Raw genomic sequence first — 17591 nt, 5'->3', positions numbered from 1 at the left:
TTGCTCCTGCACCACCTACCTCAGGAGCAACCTCCTCCCACCCGTCGGGGACGTCCGTCCCCGCTTCTCAGCCGGAGAAGCGTCTAACTTCTTCGGCTACTCTAGCCCATAAGAGTTCCCTTGGGACCCTCCCTTCCCAGGGTTCCACCAGCGGGAAGGATGACGGCCACCAGTGGCATAAGTCCTCACCAGCAGCCGGGCGTAGGGCTTCACGATCCTCCTCTGTCCCGGAGACTGAATCGGTGAAGCCTTCCCAGCCGGTGAAACCCAAGGTTCAGCGAGAGAAGTCCAAGAGAAAGACCTCTAAGGCCAAAGAACTTGCGGTGGCACCAACCCCACCGCACCTTTCGCGCTCTGCGTCTGAGGATGAAGTCGAGATTCTAGCGTCCGCTGAGGACCTTGATCTCGCTGGTCCCTCAGACGCCATGGATGCCTCTCGTACGGGTACTGAATCGGTGGCAGTGAGTGAACAAGCGGCGTAAATTGCCTTCCCAGTTCTTTCACGCCTTTCTCAGCCATGGACAACACCATCCTCCAGTGGAACTGCGGCGGTTTTTTCCACCATTTAGCTGAGCTCCGCCAACTTCTCAGCCTTCGCCCTTTCTTCTGCATTGCTCTACAGGAAACTTGGTTTCCAGTGATGCGAACCCCCGCCCTCCGTGGCTATCGGGGTTATTACAAGAACCGAGCAGCTTATGAAAGGGTGTCTGGTGGTGTCTGCATATATGTCCTTCACACTCTGCACAGCGAGTCTGTCCCTCTCCAGACGCCTTTAGAGGCTGTCGCTGTACGCGTGTGGACGCCACAGGCTGTTACCGTCTGCAGTCTTTACATTCCACCGGATGGTGATGTCTCGCAGCATGTCCTGGCTGCACTGGTCGCCCAATTGCCGCCACCTTTCTTGCTATTGGGCGACTTCAACGCTCATAACCCTCTGTGGGGTGGGTCAGTGGCAACAGGTCGAGGCGCCATCGTTGAGCATTTATTGTCGCAGCTCGATCTCTCGCTGTTAAATGATGGTGCCTTCACACACTTCAGTGTGGCGCATGGCACCTACTCCACCATTGACCTTTCAATCTGTAGCCATAGCCTCTTACCGTCTGTCCAATGGAGTGTGCATGACGACCTGTGTGGTAGTGACCACTTTCCGCTCTTTTTGTCATTACCACAGCGTCACTCTTCTGGGCGCCCTAGCATTTGTTCTCCTCCACTGCCGCTTTTGAGCCTCTCTCTACTGATGACATTGATGCGGTGGTTCAATCTGTCACCACCGGCATCGTTACTGCCGCCGAATCTGCCATTCCCCGTTCTTCTGGGTCCACTCGGCGGAAGGCTGTGCCTTGGTGGTCGCCTGAGATCGCTGAAGCGATTAAAGATCGCCGGCGGGCGCTCCAGCGTCACAAGCGACATCCCTCCTTAGCCCACCTTATCGCCTTCAAACGGCTGCGTGCGCGGGCCCGCCTCCTTATCCGCCAAGGCAAGAAGGAGTGCTGGGAGCGGTATGTGTCCACCATTGGCCTCCATGTCACTCCCTCGCAGGTCTGGGCCAAGATTCGACGCGTCTACGGCTATCGGCCCCCTGCCAGCGTCCCTGCGCTCTCACTGAATGGAGCCGTTTGTACCGACTCCGACGTCATTGCCAATCGCTTAGCAGAGCATTTTGCTATGAGTTCCGCTTCTGCGAATTACCCCCAGGCCTTCCGCTCCATTAAAGAGCGGCTGGAACGTCGGAGCCTTTCGTTTCGCAGCAACCACCCGGAATCTTACAATGCTCCATTCAGTGAGTGGGAATTTCGCAGTGCCCTAGCTGCTTGCCCTGATACCGCTCCTGGGCCAGATGGCATCCACTGTCAGATGCTGAAACACCTTTCAGTGGACTGCCAGCGGCGCCTTCTCGATCTTTACAACCGTCTTTGGGTCGAGGGGGAGTTTCTGTCACAATGGCGGGAAGGCATTGTCATCCCCGTTTTGAAACCTGGGAAGACCCCTCTGGAGGTGGACAGCTACCGTCCCATTAGCCTCACCAACGTTCTTTGTAAGTTGCTTGAACGGATGGTGAGCCGGCGCTTGCATTGGGTACTGGAGTCTCGGGGCCTTCTGGCTCCGTCTCAGGGTGGGTTCCGTAAAGGCCGCTCCGCCACCGACAATCTGGTGAGTCTGGAGTCGGCCATCCGTACTGCTTTTGCCCGCCGTCAGCACCTGGTCGCTGTCTTTTTCGACATGCGGAAGGCGTACGATACGACATGGCGTCATCACATTCTTTCTACACTTCATGGATGGGGTCTTCAGGGTCCTCTGCCGATTTTTATCCGCAATTTTCTGTTGTGTCGTACCTTCCGCGTGCAAGTCGCGGCCTCGTATAGTTCCTCCCACGTCCAGGAGAACGGTGTCCCACAGGGCTCTGTTTTAAGTGTCTGTCTGTTTTTAATAGCCATTAACGGGCTTGCTGCGGCTGTGGGAAATTCTGTCTCCGCTTCCCTGTATGCTGACGACTTCTGCCTTTATTACAGCTCCACTGGCATTGCAGCTGTTGAACGTCAGCTACAGGGCGCTATCCGTAAGGCGCAGTCTTGGACTGTAGCGCATGGGTTTCAGTTTTCGGCAGGCAAGACCTGCGTTATGCATTTCTGCCGGCGCCGAACAGTCCATCCAGAGCCGCGGCTTTATCTTGCCGACGAATTCCTTGCTGTGGTGGAGACCCACAGGTTTTTGGGGGTGGTTTTCGATGCCCGGTTGACTTGGCTGCCTCATATCCGGCAGCTGAAACGGACGTGTTGGCGGCATCTAAACGCTCTGAGATGCTTGAGCAACACCCGCTGGGGCGCCGACCGCTCTACACTGTTGCGGCTCTACCAGGCGTTAATCCAGTCCCGTCTGGATTATGGGAGCCTGGCTTATGGCTCAGCATCCCCATCTGCGTTACGGGTGCTGGACCCGATTCTCCACAGCGGGATACACCTTGCCACTGGTGCTTTCCGCACCAGCCCTGTGGACAGCGTACTAGTGGAGGCAGGTGTACCTCCACTGCGGTTCCGACGCCAACGTTTGCTGGCCGCTTATGCTGCCCATGTTCTAAGCTCGCCCGGGCATCCAAACTATCGCCTCCTGTTCCCTCGGTCGGTCGTCCGTATGCCAGAACGTCGGCCCCGGTCTGGTTGTACAATAGCGGTCCGCGTCAAAGAGCTTCTCTCTGGGCTCCAGGGTTTCACTGTTCCACCTCCTTTCCGGGCTACTTTGCATACATCCCCATGGTGTGTTCGTCGCCCTAGCCTTCGGCTCGACTTGGCACAGGGCCCTAAGGACTCAGTCCCTCCAGAGGCCTTCCGCCGCCGCTTTTATTCCATCCTGGCCACGTATCAGGGCTCTGGTGTTGTTTACACTGACGGTTCGATGGTTGCTGGTCGTGTCGGATATGCGCTCACTCTAGGGGACCTTTCCGAACAACGTTCCTTGCCGGATGGCTGCAGCGTTTACACTGCTGAACTGGTCGCCATCTTTCGTGCCCTAGAGTATATCCGCTCCTGCTCAGGTGAGTCCTTCGTTATCTGTAGCGATTCCCTGAGCGGTTTACGAGCTCTCGACCAGTGTTTCCCTCGTTCTCGTTTGGTGATGGCTATCCACGAGTCTCTGCATACTCTCGCCTGTTGCGGCCGCTCTGTGGTCTTTGTGTGGACCCCCGGTCATGTCGGTATCCCGGGTAACGAACATGTTGACCGCCTGGCGAAAGAGGCCACCAGTAAGCCATCTCTGGACGTTGGCCTCCCAGAGACTGATTTGCGGGCAGTCTTCCACCGCAAAATCTTGGCACTATGGGACGATGAATGGCGCGAACTGACAATGCGCAATAAACTCCGTGCTGTCAAGGAGACGACGGCTGTGTGGCGGTCATCCCTGCGAGCCACTTGCAGGGACTCAGTAGTTCTTTGCCGGCTCCGCATTGGCCACTCCCGGCTGACACACTGTTATTTACTGCGCCGGGAGGACCCTCCTCTATGTCGCTGTGGGGCAGCTTTGACAGTGGCCCACATTTTGCTGGCCTGCCCCCTTTTAGCTGTGGTCCGGCAGGCATTTGCGCTGCCTGCTACGCTCCCTGCCCTTTTAACAGACGACTCCACTATGGCTGACTTAGTTTTACGTTTTATTCGGGCAGGGGGATTTTATCATTTACTCTGAGTGTTTCTGTTTTATTTTATTGTTTTGTGTTGATTCTGGCCTTTGGCCTATGGTTTTACACTGATTTTTAATGTGTTTCTAAGTGGTTGGCCTTTCCTTTTTTATGTCTATGGTCGGCCAACCACCGTCACACTCTGTGTGGTTTTAGTTTGTTTTGTCTTGTCTTTGTCTCAGTATCTCTTGTTCTGTATCGTCTGTGATCTCTTCTGTTCCTTGTTTTTATTCTCTGTGGGTGTTCTTTGTCTTTGGAAAAAGGGACCGATGACCATAGCAGTCTGGTCCCTTTAATCCCCCAAACCAACCAACTTGTGCAATCCATTGTAGAATACTGCTCAAATATATGGGTTCTGTACCAAATAGGACTAACAGTGGATATTGAATGTGATGTGTGCAGAGTGTGGCATCATGAATGGTTATGCAGAGTGTGGCAGCACGAATGGTCACATGTTCGTTTGACTCATAGGAGAGTTTCACGGAGATGTTGAAGAAACTGTACTGAAAGACTCTTGAAGATAGACGTAAACTACCCTGAGAGAGCTTGCTTACAAAGTTTCAAGAACTGCCTTTAAACGATGACTCTAGGAATGTAAAATTGCAGCATGCACAGAGGCATTCAAACAATCGTTCTTCCAGCACTCTATACATGAATGGAAGGAGAAGAAACCCTAGTAACTGGTACAATTGGACATAACCTTGTGCAGTGCACTTCACAGTGGTTTGCAGAATACAGATGAAGATGTAGATATTATCTCACCAGCTAATTCTTGGTGTTCTACTTCATTTCATCTACTGTTGTGCAAAAGGCTGTTCTAGGTAGTTTGTTCTCTGTAATTCTTTCTGTAGGCCTGCTCAATTCAACCTTCTCTTCTTTAGCAGTTTGCCAGTATTATGGCATTTGTACAGTTCTGTTAAGTATTAACAGTTCTTCTTCTTCTTCTTCTTTCTTTTTAAGTATTGATTTTTCAGATCTGTGTAATTTTACTGTTACAACAGGTGTAAGGGCACCTGAAGTTAGTAGTAAGTGCTCTTTTCTTTAAGATTTTACTAAAACTAAAAAGTGTTTTGTTTGCTGTTGCTACATGGGTATCTGTTTCTGTATCCATTGTATTGTTGTTACTAAAAAGGCTCCCTGTGTAGCTGAGTCAACTATCCTGAAAGTGAATCCATAAGCAGCCAAATGTACATTATGTCAGATTTTCTTACATATGACCAGATATTCTGTCTTTTCTTCATTAACACGTAATCCTGTTTTCTCAGGAATTTTGTAATAATTTTGTATCATTCTGATTATTTCTATTTAGGATCTTATATTTTTTTCAGTTTTCAGTACACAAAAAAATAAACTGTCCTTATTATCCTTAAGGGATTATTCAACAGAATAACAACACTCTTCCATCAGAAGAGTAAAGAGCAGTCTTTTCAGTGAACCAAGCTCAGTGTTAAATGTATTACTGCCATTTATTTTATTGTAAATTTTTAAGCACATATCCAGTTTTAAACAGTGCGTCAGAACTCTCTTGTGCAGTAGTTGTGATGGAAATGGAAACAAAATATCAGGTGTGTGTGTGTGTGTGTGTGTGTGTGTGTGTGTGTGTGTGTGTAAAAGAAAATCAACACCTTACGTATGTAAAGGGAGATAACGGATAGTGTTCTTAAAGTTTTTAACAGTGGTTGACAGGGTACCCATTATTTCGCAACATAGATGGTCCTAATTATTTTGTTTTGTAATACTAGGAGCCTCATGGCATATTCTGTGTTTTCCCAGAGAATTATACCATAACAAATAACTGACTTGAAGTAGAAATTATAGATTATCTTTCCGGTGTCTGTGTTTGTGTCAGTTGACAAAATACACACTGAAAATGCCAAGATATTCAGTTTATTTGCTAAGTAGTCTATGTGTACAAACCAGTTTAAATTTTATCAAGATTCAGGCACCAGAACTTGACATGGTATGCTGCTGTGATATCCTGACCATTGCAAGTGATTTTTATTTAACTCCATTCTGATAGAATGATCTGCACAATAAGGCTGAGGACTGTGGTGCTTTTCTGATTTGAGGTGGGAGTGGCTGCACACACAAAGCAGCAGCTGAGTTGCAAAGTATGGGTGGTGTGCACATGTGGTTTTGGTTAGATTTCAATTACTGTAGAGCTACTAAATATTGACCTTGTAGATTATGTGTTGCAGAGAGGAAAGTATGTCTTATTAGGTCATACAAAGAATTTAAATTAAATATTAGTCAACTGTCAGAGCATGTGCTGGCCGTGGTGGTCTAGCGGTTCTAGGCGCTCAGTCCGTAACCGCGGGACTGCTACGGTCGCAGGTTCGAATCCTGCCTTGGGCATGGGTGTGTGTGATGTCCTTAGGTTAGTTAGGTTTAAGTAGTTCTAAGTTCTAGGGGACTGATGACCACAGATGTTAAGTCACATAGTGCTCAGAGCCATTTGAACCATTTTTTGTCAGAGCATGCAGAATAAGATCTCATAATTATTGTCAATGATTAACAGTAGTAGTAGTTGTTGTCTAGCACTGGGAATGAAAATCTCACTAAAAATATATAATTGACTGTAAAAACGTAAATCCTGACTGCTATTGTCAGAAACATATTTTTGGTGCCAATGCAGGTGACACATTTACTGTTGACAAAACCTGTGTCAAGTCTAGTGAAATAGTTAATTTCTCAGAATGCGAAGTAATCTGGGTGAAAGTGAAAGATCTGAAACTGTAAATGGTCACAGTTATTGGCCACTTTTGTTGAATGATTAAGTGAATAAATACAGCAAAGAGAAACAGGAGAGCAGTAGATGTGTAATTTTTGTCAGTCGTGCCATGATAATAAGAGGCAATTTAAAATTGACATCTACTGATTGGGATATCCGTGCCTTTAATACTGACATCAAATTAGCTGATTTGTGCATTTTATCTCAAGCAGTTACAGAGCCCAAATAGTATTATGATATCCTGGACTTTTTGACAATTAAGCCACTTTGCCTCAGTTAAAGAAGAAGAAATATATGACAATTAGGTTACTCAAACAGTGGAAAACCCAGGACAGAATAGCAATGATATTATGAAAAGGATAGTTTCTACTCAACAAATAGCAGAGATGTTGCATTGCAGACAGGCACAACAAAAAGACTGTCAAACAAGTAAGTGTTCGGCCAAAAAAGCCTTCAATGGAATTAAACAACACATGCCTGCATGTGCGTGCACAACTAACACGCATGACCAGTCTATGGCTGTCAAGCCCAGACTGCTAGCAGCATCGCATGACAAGAGAAGCAATCTGGGTGGTGGAAGTAAGGAGGAGGCTGGGGTGGGGAGGGGGTAGCAGGAGAGGGATGGGGAACAGTAAAATGATGCTTTAGATGAGGGTGGTGGGGGGACACTATGTAGGACTGGAGTGGGAACAAAAGGGAAGAGGATAGATGGGTTGAGGAAATGACTAATGTCAGTGTAGACCAGGAGTGTCACAGGAAAGTATGATATACTGCAGGGACAGCTCCAGCCTGCGCAGTTCAGAAAAGCTATTGTTGGTAGGAAGGATCCAGATGTCACTGGCTGTGAAGCAGTCATTAAAATGAGGAACATTGTTTTGGGCAGCATGCTCAACAATGGGTAGTCAAGCTGATTTTTGGCCACAGGTTGTTGGTGGCTGTTCAAGCAGACAGACAGCTTGTTGGTTGTCATGACATAGAATGCAGCACAGTGGTTGCAGCTTAGCTTGTAAATCACATGAATGATTTCACAGGTAGCCCTGCCTCTGATTAGGCATCTACAACATCTTTGTGATCTGAATCAAGTGTGAGGACATCCTCACATTCCTCCAGAATCTCAACACCTTCTCCTCCATTTTCTTCACCTGGTCCTCCTCAACCCAACAAGCCACATTCTTCAATGTTGACCTCGACTTCACCAAAGATGGCTACATCAGTACCTCTGTCCATATCAAACCTACCAACCTCTAGCAATACCTCCGCTCTGACAGCTACCATCCATTCCATCCCAAACAGTTCCTTCTCTTCAGCCTAGTCATTCATGGCCATCACATCTTTATTGATGAGCAAGCCCTCTCAAAACATACAAAGGTCATCACTGACCATAATTACTATCCTTACCTTATCTCTCAAAGTCCCACCGTCTGGCGACAGAGGAGTGTTCTCCTCATGACTCAGTGCTATCCAGACCTGGAGCAACTGGGTCACATTCTCTGCCAGGGGTTTTGACTACCTGTCATCATGCTCTGAAATGAGGAATGTCCTATCCCCCTATCCTTCCCATGCAACCACAGTGGTATTTGGCTGACACCAAACATACACAATATCCTTGTCCATCACTACACAACTCCTGCTTCCAACTCTTGCCTCAGGGCTCATATCCCTGTAATATACCTAGATTCAGGATCTGTCCCACACATCCTCCCCCCACCATCTGTTCCAGTCTGGTCACAAGCATCACTCATCCCACCACAGGCAAGGCTACCTGTGAAACTAGTCGTGATCTACAAGTCACGCTGCAACCACTGTGCTGCATTCTAAGTGGGCATGACAACCAACAAGCTATTTGTCCACATGAATGCCCACAGACAAACTGTGGCCAAGAAAAAACTGGAGCACCCTGTTGCTGAGCACATTGCCCAACTCAACATTCCTCATTTTAATGACTGCTTCAGAGCCTATACCATCTCTATCCTTCCTACTGACATCAGCTTTTCTGAACTGTGCAGGTGGGAACTTCCCTGCAAGTATATCCTATGTTCCCATAACCCTCCTGGCTTCAACCTTCATAAGTCATTGTCCTGCAACCACCTCCCCCCTTCCCTGTTCCCACTCCAGCATTACACAGCAATCTACACCACCAAAGCACTCACAATCTTTTTACTTCTCTCCCTTTATTGCCACCACCCACCCCACCTCCGCCTTCTGTCTAACCTCCATACTACACCTTCCTGCTCTACCATCTCTCCACCTCGTCCCTGTATGCTCCCAAAAGTAGCACTTTACCATCCCCCACCCCTACCCTGCTATCCCTTTCCCTCCCTGCCCCAGCCTCCTCCTTACCCCCATCGCCCAGACTGCTTCTCCCATCATGCACTGCTGCTCGCAGTCTGGCCTCAGCACCCAGAGACTGTGTGTGTGTGTGTGTGTGTGTGTGTGTGTGTGTTTTCTACTTCTGAAGAAGGTATTTGTTCTGAAGCTGAATATTTCCAGCATTCTTTTTCATTGTGTCTGTCTGCGGCTCAGCACCTCCTCTATGAGTTCAGTAGAAATCTATTCTTTCCTTATTGTTGTTCATTTAATCATATATCTCTGCCAGTAAAGTAGGATTCATTGGAAGAGTTATTATGAACTCAAATTCACCTATGAGGGAGACGGATATCACAATGCTCTGACTCATTTTCCACTGCTATTTCTCTGTTGTATTGTTCCTCTGTCTGGTAGAGATATTATTGAGCCTCATCACAATCTGATCATGGAGTTTTTTTTTTAAATCCAATCAAATTTTGTGAGGAATCCTCAGTTTTGGAGTGACTTTTCACGTTTTTCTTTCATCTGAAGGCTTTGTTATCTGATTGCTACTTTAGAATACGCAAATATTTAGCAAAACATGGTTGAATTGGTTTCCACTTTCATTTTTCCCAGGTCGGAGCAACCTACAGTTACTTTCATTTCCCACCACACCTAGCCTACTTTTTTTTGTTAAATTGAAAAAAAAGATTAAAAAAGTGTCAGCACAGTGGATTTATGAACCATAAAGTATTTCTTTAACTCACAAAGATTTTCGGTGTAAAAAAAAAGAGTCATGCCTATGTGACCTAAATCACATAATTTCTAAAAATATTCTTTTTTACTCTCATATGGAGTTTTGATAAAGTAGATGGTCAGACACTGATAAAAGTCAATGTGTTTGAAAAATATATTAATTTATTAGCAGAGCCTATTCAGGTGCTACACTTTTGAAGTCACATTAACTGAATATATTACTTCAATTTTTTTCAGTATTGATGATCCTCTGAAGAAGAATGCAACTATTGGTTTCATCAACAACTTTGGTCAGATTCCAAAACAGCTTTTCAAGAAGCCTCACCCAGCTAAAAAAATAAGTCATCGTACATCAGTGATAGATCCAGGCCCAATAACACCAGGCCTGAGTTTTACCACAGGAGATAGGTTATTCTTTCATAATCTGGATAATCTTCGACCTTCACTACAACCCATCAAAGGTATGAATTACTATGCAATAATTTTGGTGTAGCCTACCTAGTACAGTTTTATTCATTTTTTGTTAGGTAAAACGTGATCTTTCTTTGTATTGACAAAAATCTGAGAGTTAGTTTACTCTAAGAACAAGAGGTGGTGCTGCAGTACCAGCAACCAACAGTCATACAAATCTCACTGGATGCTGGCTCTTTAAGATATGTTAATTCACTAATGTCAGCAACAGCAATTTATGAAGGACAGTGTGCTGTTAGCCCCATTTGATATCCAAAATACGTTTCATTGTTGATTCTCACCCCGTTTTCAAAGATATTGCTTTACAGGGTGGTATTGTTGAAGTTCTCATTGTACTTAACTACTGAAACATGGATTGTCAAAATTTTGCATTCAGACTTTGCATCTGGTGTTAGAGAATGAATTAAAAAGGATTTTTCCTATATGCAGATGATTCTTAAATATCCTGGAGAGGAAGATCTCAGAACCAAATAACCATCAGTGAAGGGGTAATTTGTTAGACAATAACTACTATATATGCCTGCAAATAAGCAACAAACAAATAAATGTAAAGTTTAACAAGACTGAGTAAGGTAATAAGTAAATTTCTCTTTCAGATTATACAGAATTCCCTAAAGGAAAAATCTCTCAAACTGTTTTTATCAACCCTTAACTGGAATCAATATTTTGACAAACATAACTGGAATCGTGGGTCCAAATGGACCCTTGACTAAAAATTCAACACAATCCCCATAAAAGAAATAATTCGTATGTAAATGCATAATGATTGTATCAAAATAAGTTTTATTTCAAATATAAATCAAGTTTAGTGTTATTTTTTAAACTTCAAGTCCTATGTCTCATATTTTACAAGAATTTTTAGTACCTTACTTTGGAATGCTACATGATTACAAAAAAAGCTTAGATTAAAAAACCTAGATACACTATGGAGTTTCTCATACTTCCCCTTAATTTAAATAGGGACTCTTTATGCCATCAGTCAGAAACAAAAATAAAGAAAACAAAACATGGAAGTGTCCAAATGTTATCTATATCAGCACCTGAACTAAGAATGGCACTTGGTACACAACACATTTTTTTCTGCATGTCATTTACAGATGAATTTAAAACATTTGTTGCATTTTTGTGATTGTTTGCAGTCAGTTCTAGGACCACATTAACATCATCTTCCTCTTTTTCGTGAACCACTCTGACTACAAGGTGAATTTTCTAATCGTAGGTCAGTTTGGGGTTCATCAGCTGCCTCTAGAAAATTATCTATCCTACTCTTCAAATCTACTGAAAATGAAGAATACTCCATCTTTCTTTCTATGTAAATAACCTTATCAAATTTATCCCAATTTCTTTGATGTAATGATTACATTTCATATGTGTCCCACCATTTGATGCCTTCCATAATACGAATCCATTTGCACTTGCAACTTTCAATATTGCTGAAAAAATTACACATTTCCATTGTTGAGTTCTTCTAGAGACTGAATAATTGGCGCATTTATGATCTATTGTATCAACACCACCTTTTGTTCTGTTGTAAAATTTAATTATCTCAGGTTTTCCATTGTTTTCATTGACTGAATTGTCATGGTGCATTGATGAATTTATTTATTTATTTATTTTTTTTTTTTTTTGACATAAGATGCCAATGTTTTATCCTTCATGAAACCAAATACATAGATCCAACCCGTTGTTTATTGGCTAAAAATTCTGGTGGTATTTCCCTTTTATTTTTGCGCATCTTTCCAACGTAAGTCAAATCATTTTCAATCAGTTTGTCAACCAGCTCCACAGAAGAGAACCAGTTGTCAGCAGTTATATTCCTGTTAGTTCCAAATGAATGTTCCGCAAGCTGAAAGTTGGCTTGTTTTATTAGTGAGTGCTTTGCCCATATAGATAAAAGCATTGTAGAAATGGTGTGTTTTAATGTTGCAAAGGCACGTAATCTTGATGTCATATTTATCGGGCTTCGATTTCATGTAAACCCTGAAAAAAACATTTCCCTCTAAAAGGGCAAGTATTTCATCAGTTGTCAAATATTCTGAGCAGCTATAGTCGTTTTGACAATTCTAAATGAAATTTCCAAATATTTCTGAGATGAGAGCAGTGCAGTCATTAGTTCTTCTTTCTTCCCTAGAATTCACATAATCAAATCTCAAAGCAGATAACAGGAACATAAATTGCTTTACTGACATCATTATTCTGAATAAATCTCGGCCTGTTCCATTAGTTGCCCATAAACTTACTATATCTTCATGGCCAGATTTGAATACACCTGATAACAGCAACAACCCAAATAATGCTTTTATTTCCATAATACTTACATGGTTAGTGTAAGTAGCATTAGTTTTATACTTTTCTGAATATTCTGTTATTTTCTGATTAGTGTTAGTGCAAATATGTACGGTCATTTCATCTGAATCAGCAGCTCTCATGATTAAATTGGTGACATGTTTCACTTTTCATGAACTGTACTGATGATACCAGGCAGGTGAGTGATGATGTTGTGGTTTTTGACTCTGGACATAGCTGGTGGTTGTGTAGACCACTTGAATCGATTATTACCTTGAAAATATGCACTTCTTGACAACCAGCTATCTCTCTCTACTGAATCATCAGACGCTGAATTACTTGAATCAGAGGAAATTTATTGTTGTGCATTTTCATCGCCACTTACGTTCTCTTCAGAACAAGGTCAAAAATCACTTAAAGATTCTGTGTCTAAATAATTTTCATCTAATAATAATTCACAGATTTCTGTATCAGTGAGACCCCGCTGCATTGTGGAGACCCCGCTGCATTGTGGCAATAAAGTGCCTGAAACACAACAAAATAAGTTGGTATATACTGACTAAATAAATCCTCTATCTGGAATTGCGGGTCAAATTGGACCCAGGGATGTCACTTACCTCCTCTTCCAGTAAATTTCAAGCAGTGAGCTCCTGGTCCCTGGTGCACCTCAAAATGTGCTGAGATTATACTGGTGTGTGAAGCTGCAACTCCGCGTGTTTCCATTGTTAGATGTTTTTATTGTTGTCGGCGAGTCCACATGACCCACAATTCCGGTTAAGGGTTAATTTGTAATCTTTCACACATTTTGCAAGAACAATTGAATTACGAGCTTATGGAGAATATTTCAGGAGATAAGATGCTCTCCTGACACTGCTTAGTGTCTCTATGTTGAAGTAGTGATCAATAACATAAACATGATTATATTTTGTAATTATTACACATTCAGTATTGGAATAAATTTAGGTTTGGATGTACACTCCTGGAAATGGAAAAAAGAACACATTGACACCGGTGTGTCAGACCCACCATACTTGCTCCGGACACTGCGAGAGGGCTGTACAAGCAATGATCACATGCACGGCACAGGGGACACACCAGGAACCGCGGTGTTGGCCGTCGAATGGCGCTAGCTGCGCAGCATTTGTGCACCGCCGCCGTCAGTGTCAGCCAGTTTGCCGTGGCATACGGAGCTCCATCGCAGTCTTTAACACTGGTAGCATGCCGCGACAGCGTGGACGTGAACCGTATGTGCAGTTGACGGACTTTGAGCGAGGGCGTATAGTGGGCATGCGGGAGGCCGGGTGGACGTACCGCCGAATTGCTCAACACGTGGGGCGTGAGGTCTCCACAGTACATCGATGTTGTCGCCAGTGATCGGCGGAAGGTGCACGTGCCCGTCGACCTGGGACCGGACCGCAGCGACGCACGGATGCACGCCAAGACCGTAGGATCCTACGCAGTGCCGTAGGGGACCGCACCGCCACTTCCCAGCAAATTAGGGACACTGTTGCTCCTGGGGTATCGGCGAGGACCATTCGCAACCGTCTCCATGAATCTGGGCTACGGTCCCGCACACCGTTAGGCCGTCTTCCGCTCACGCCCCAACATCGTGCAGCCCGCCTCCAGTGGTGTCGCGACAGGCGTGAATGGAGGGACGAATGGAGACGTGTCGTCTTCAGCGATGAGAGTCGCTTCTGCCTTGGTGCCAATGATGGTCGTATGCGTGTTTGGCGCCGTGCAGGTGAGCGCCACAATCAGGACTGCATACGACCGAGGCACACAGGGCCAACACCCGGCATCATGGTGTGGGGAGCGATCTCCTACACTGGTCGTACACCACTGGTGATCGTCGAGGGGACACTGAATAGTGCACGGTACATCCAAACCGTCATCGAACCCATCGTTCTACCATTCCTAGACCGGCAAGGGAACTTGCTGTTCCAACAGGACAATGCACGTCCGCATGTATCCCGTGCCACCCAACGTGCTCTAGAAGGTGTAAGTCAACTACCCTGGCCAGCAAGATCTCCGGATCTGTCCCCCATTGAGCATGTTTGGGACTGGATGAAGCGTCGTCTCACGCGGTCTGCACGTCCAGCACGAACGCTGGTCCAACTGAGGCGCCAGGTGGAAATGGCATGGCAAGCCGTTCCACAGGACTACATCCAGCATCTCTTCGATCGTCTCCATGGGAGAATAGCAGCCTGCATTGCTGCGAAAGGTGGATATACACTGTACTAGTGCCGACATTGTGCATGCTCTGTTGCCTGTGTCTATGTGCCTGTGGTTCTGTCAGTGTGATCATGTGATGTATCTGACCCCAGGAATGTGTCAATAAAGTTTCCCCTTCCTGGGACAATGAATTCACGGTGTTCTTATTTCAATTTCCAGGAGTGTATTTTCTGTTGAGTTAAACAAAAGAGTCAGTTTACATTTTATCATAAACTGACAACGTCCTTCTAAAGAATTAGTTGAAACCATTATTTTATGTTTAATAAACTGTTTATCTTGTTGCAGAACTTAAGGGCCCAGTTGGACAAATCTTACATGCTGAAAAAAACATTTTAGCAGTGGAGCAGAACAAAGTATTGGTACCTCCAGCTTACAACAAATACGTGGCTTGGGGCTTTGCAGATCACAGTTTACGCATTGGTAATTATGACAGTGAAAAGGCTGTGTTTGTTTCTGAGGCAATGGTACAGAGCAATGGGGAAGTTGTTGCTTGTGTGTGTCCCTCTCCTAAGCTAATTATCACAGCTGGTACTAGTACGGTAAGTTATACAAACTTTTAATCTCTTCTGTTGTATATTTTTTCTAGATTCCCTTGAACATGTATCAATTTTCCAATCAATTTTTCTGTCTAAATTGTGTTTTTAGTTTTCTTGAGAAGAAGTTAAGGAAAAATTAGAGAAAAATGTTACTCTTAACGTAGTACCCAACAGTATGTAGGGCTACCATTTCGTTTGAAGTAACATAAATTACTTGTTACTATAATTAATTGCACTACAAACCATGTCCACTATAATGCCTAAGTTTGCTAGTGCTGTAACATACATCACCTCAATGCCAGAGGGCAATTTTGTGAGACACTGTTTATCCTGAGAACTGGTTGATGCTGATGAAATCTTCTTGGGCTTCCATCCAGGTGGGTGCGTTAAAATTTCACTGGTTGTTGCTATATAAATTAGAACTGGACAGTGCTTTGTTCCATTCAGCCCCATATATTACGTTTGGAAATATTGGATTCTATTTGAATTGAACATGTGTAAGATTGAATATTTGTAAACTGGAAATGGAGGAGGAAATTCAGAAAACCGAGGAAAGAATAGTGAAATCAAAGACAGAAAAAAAATTCAAATGGAAGAGTATAGTGTAGAACAGAGAGACTGTAAAGAGTGTTTGAATGTCCTCTTGGTGCACAAAATCGAGGAACAAGATTTGTGATGTGAAATGGTGAATGACTGCAACATGTGAAGTGAGATGTCATTTTTTATGCTATTTTCTGCAAGTGAGTCACTTATGTGCTACAAATAGTTAACTTTATAGTGTGTCTTGTGAGAACTACTGGCACTTGTTCCCCTGTCCATTAAAAACTGTCAGTTCAAGAATAATATTATCAAAAAGATAGATTGCTACTCCCTGTAAAAGTGACACATGAGTTGCAGCCTGAACCAATGAAAGGACTCTTTACACATTGAGGTTTCGGGCAAAGCCTTCCTCAGAAAAGCTCTCTGGCCAAATTGCAACTGCTGCATTGAACAAAAGCAGCAGTCTGGAGTGAGGTGTGGAATGGGGAGGTATAGCCGAGCATGGGCATGGGGGGGGGGGGGGGGGGGGGAGTGCTGCTCGGTAGATTATGCAGAGACTAGAGGGCAGCAGGAAGAAGGCCGTGGGTAAGGGCCAGGAGAGAGCGGTGGGGGGTGGGGGGGGACGAGAAGCAAAAAAGGAGAAGATCAAAGAAGGGCAAAAGACCCGTGGGTGCACTGACAAAAGACCAATGCGTAATGAGGGTGAGGGGACATGAACTGGGAGGAGGTGATAGGGGGGGTGGGTAACTGTTGGGTGGAGAGTCTGGGAGCAGTAAGTTACCATAGGTTGAGGCTGGGATAATTTCAGGAGCGGAGAATGTGTTGTAAGGATAATGCCATCTGCAAAGTTCAGAAAAGCTGGGAGTGGAGATGAGGATTCAGATGGCCTGGGTTGTAAAGCAGCCTTGATGCCCCATTGTAGCTGGTTATTGTGACCCAAATAAAAAAAATTTGACCTTCATTGATCAACACCTCCAACGAGGTACCCATAACCTAGCCTCTCATGTCAGATATACCAACGACTTATTTCACTGACACTCCATCAGCCCCACTCGATAACATCCTGGATCTCTACATGTCACTGTTGATGCTATTTCTCCCTCGTGCCCATGGTCTTAACGCTATTGAACGCTACCTCTTCCGACATTCTTCAGACTCCAAACCCATTACTTCATTCCTCAGACTTCCTACTAACTTCACCCCAACACACAGCTATTTCTCCTTTGAAGGGAATGTACATACAAATTCACACCACAGCCGTGGGCACTCACATGGCACCCTCATGGGCCAACCTGTTTGTGGGCCATCTAGAGGAGACCTTCCCAGCCTCTCAAAACCCCAAACCTCTGGTCTGGTTCAAGTTCATTGATGGTATCTCCATAATCTGTCCTCAGGGTTAAAGCACCCTATCCTCATTCCTTCGCAACCACAACACCTTCTCTCCCATTCTTTTCACCATCTCCTCCTCAACCCAGCCTGCCACCTCTCTGGATGTTGACCATTACCTCTCTGATGGCTCCATTCACACCTCAGTCCACATTACATCCACCAACGTCCAACAGTACCTGTATTTCTACAGCTGCTATCC

The 17591-nt window shown here is 44.8% G+C and overlaps 1 protein-coding gene across 1 annotated transcript in view; it reads left to right on the top strand.

Moving 5' to 3' along the window:
• The window catches only part of LOC124777290 (WD repeat and FYVE domain-containing protein 3), a 299899-nt gene that overhangs the window by 222306 nt on the left and 60002 nt on the right, over positions 1–17591 (top strand). The window contains exons 48-49 of the mRNA XM_047252642.1: positions 10176–10399; positions 15213–15466. Coding sequence (XP_047108598.1) covers positions 10176–10399; positions 15213–15466 — 478 coding nt within the window. The remainder of the gene's footprint in view (positions 1–10175; positions 10400–15212; positions 15467–17591) is intronic.

This window comes from Schistocerca piceifrons, chromosome 1 (assembly GCF_021461385.2).
Source record: "Schistocerca piceifrons isolate TAMUIC-IGC-003096 chromosome 1, iqSchPice1.1, whole genome shotgun sequence".
In the NCBI taxonomy this organism is placed as follows: domain Eukaryota; kingdom Metazoa; phylum Arthropoda; class Insecta; order Orthoptera; family Acrididae; genus Schistocerca; species Schistocerca piceifrons.
Note: the sequence above shows the minus strand (reverse complement) of the source record. Positions and strands in the feature narration are given on the sequence as shown.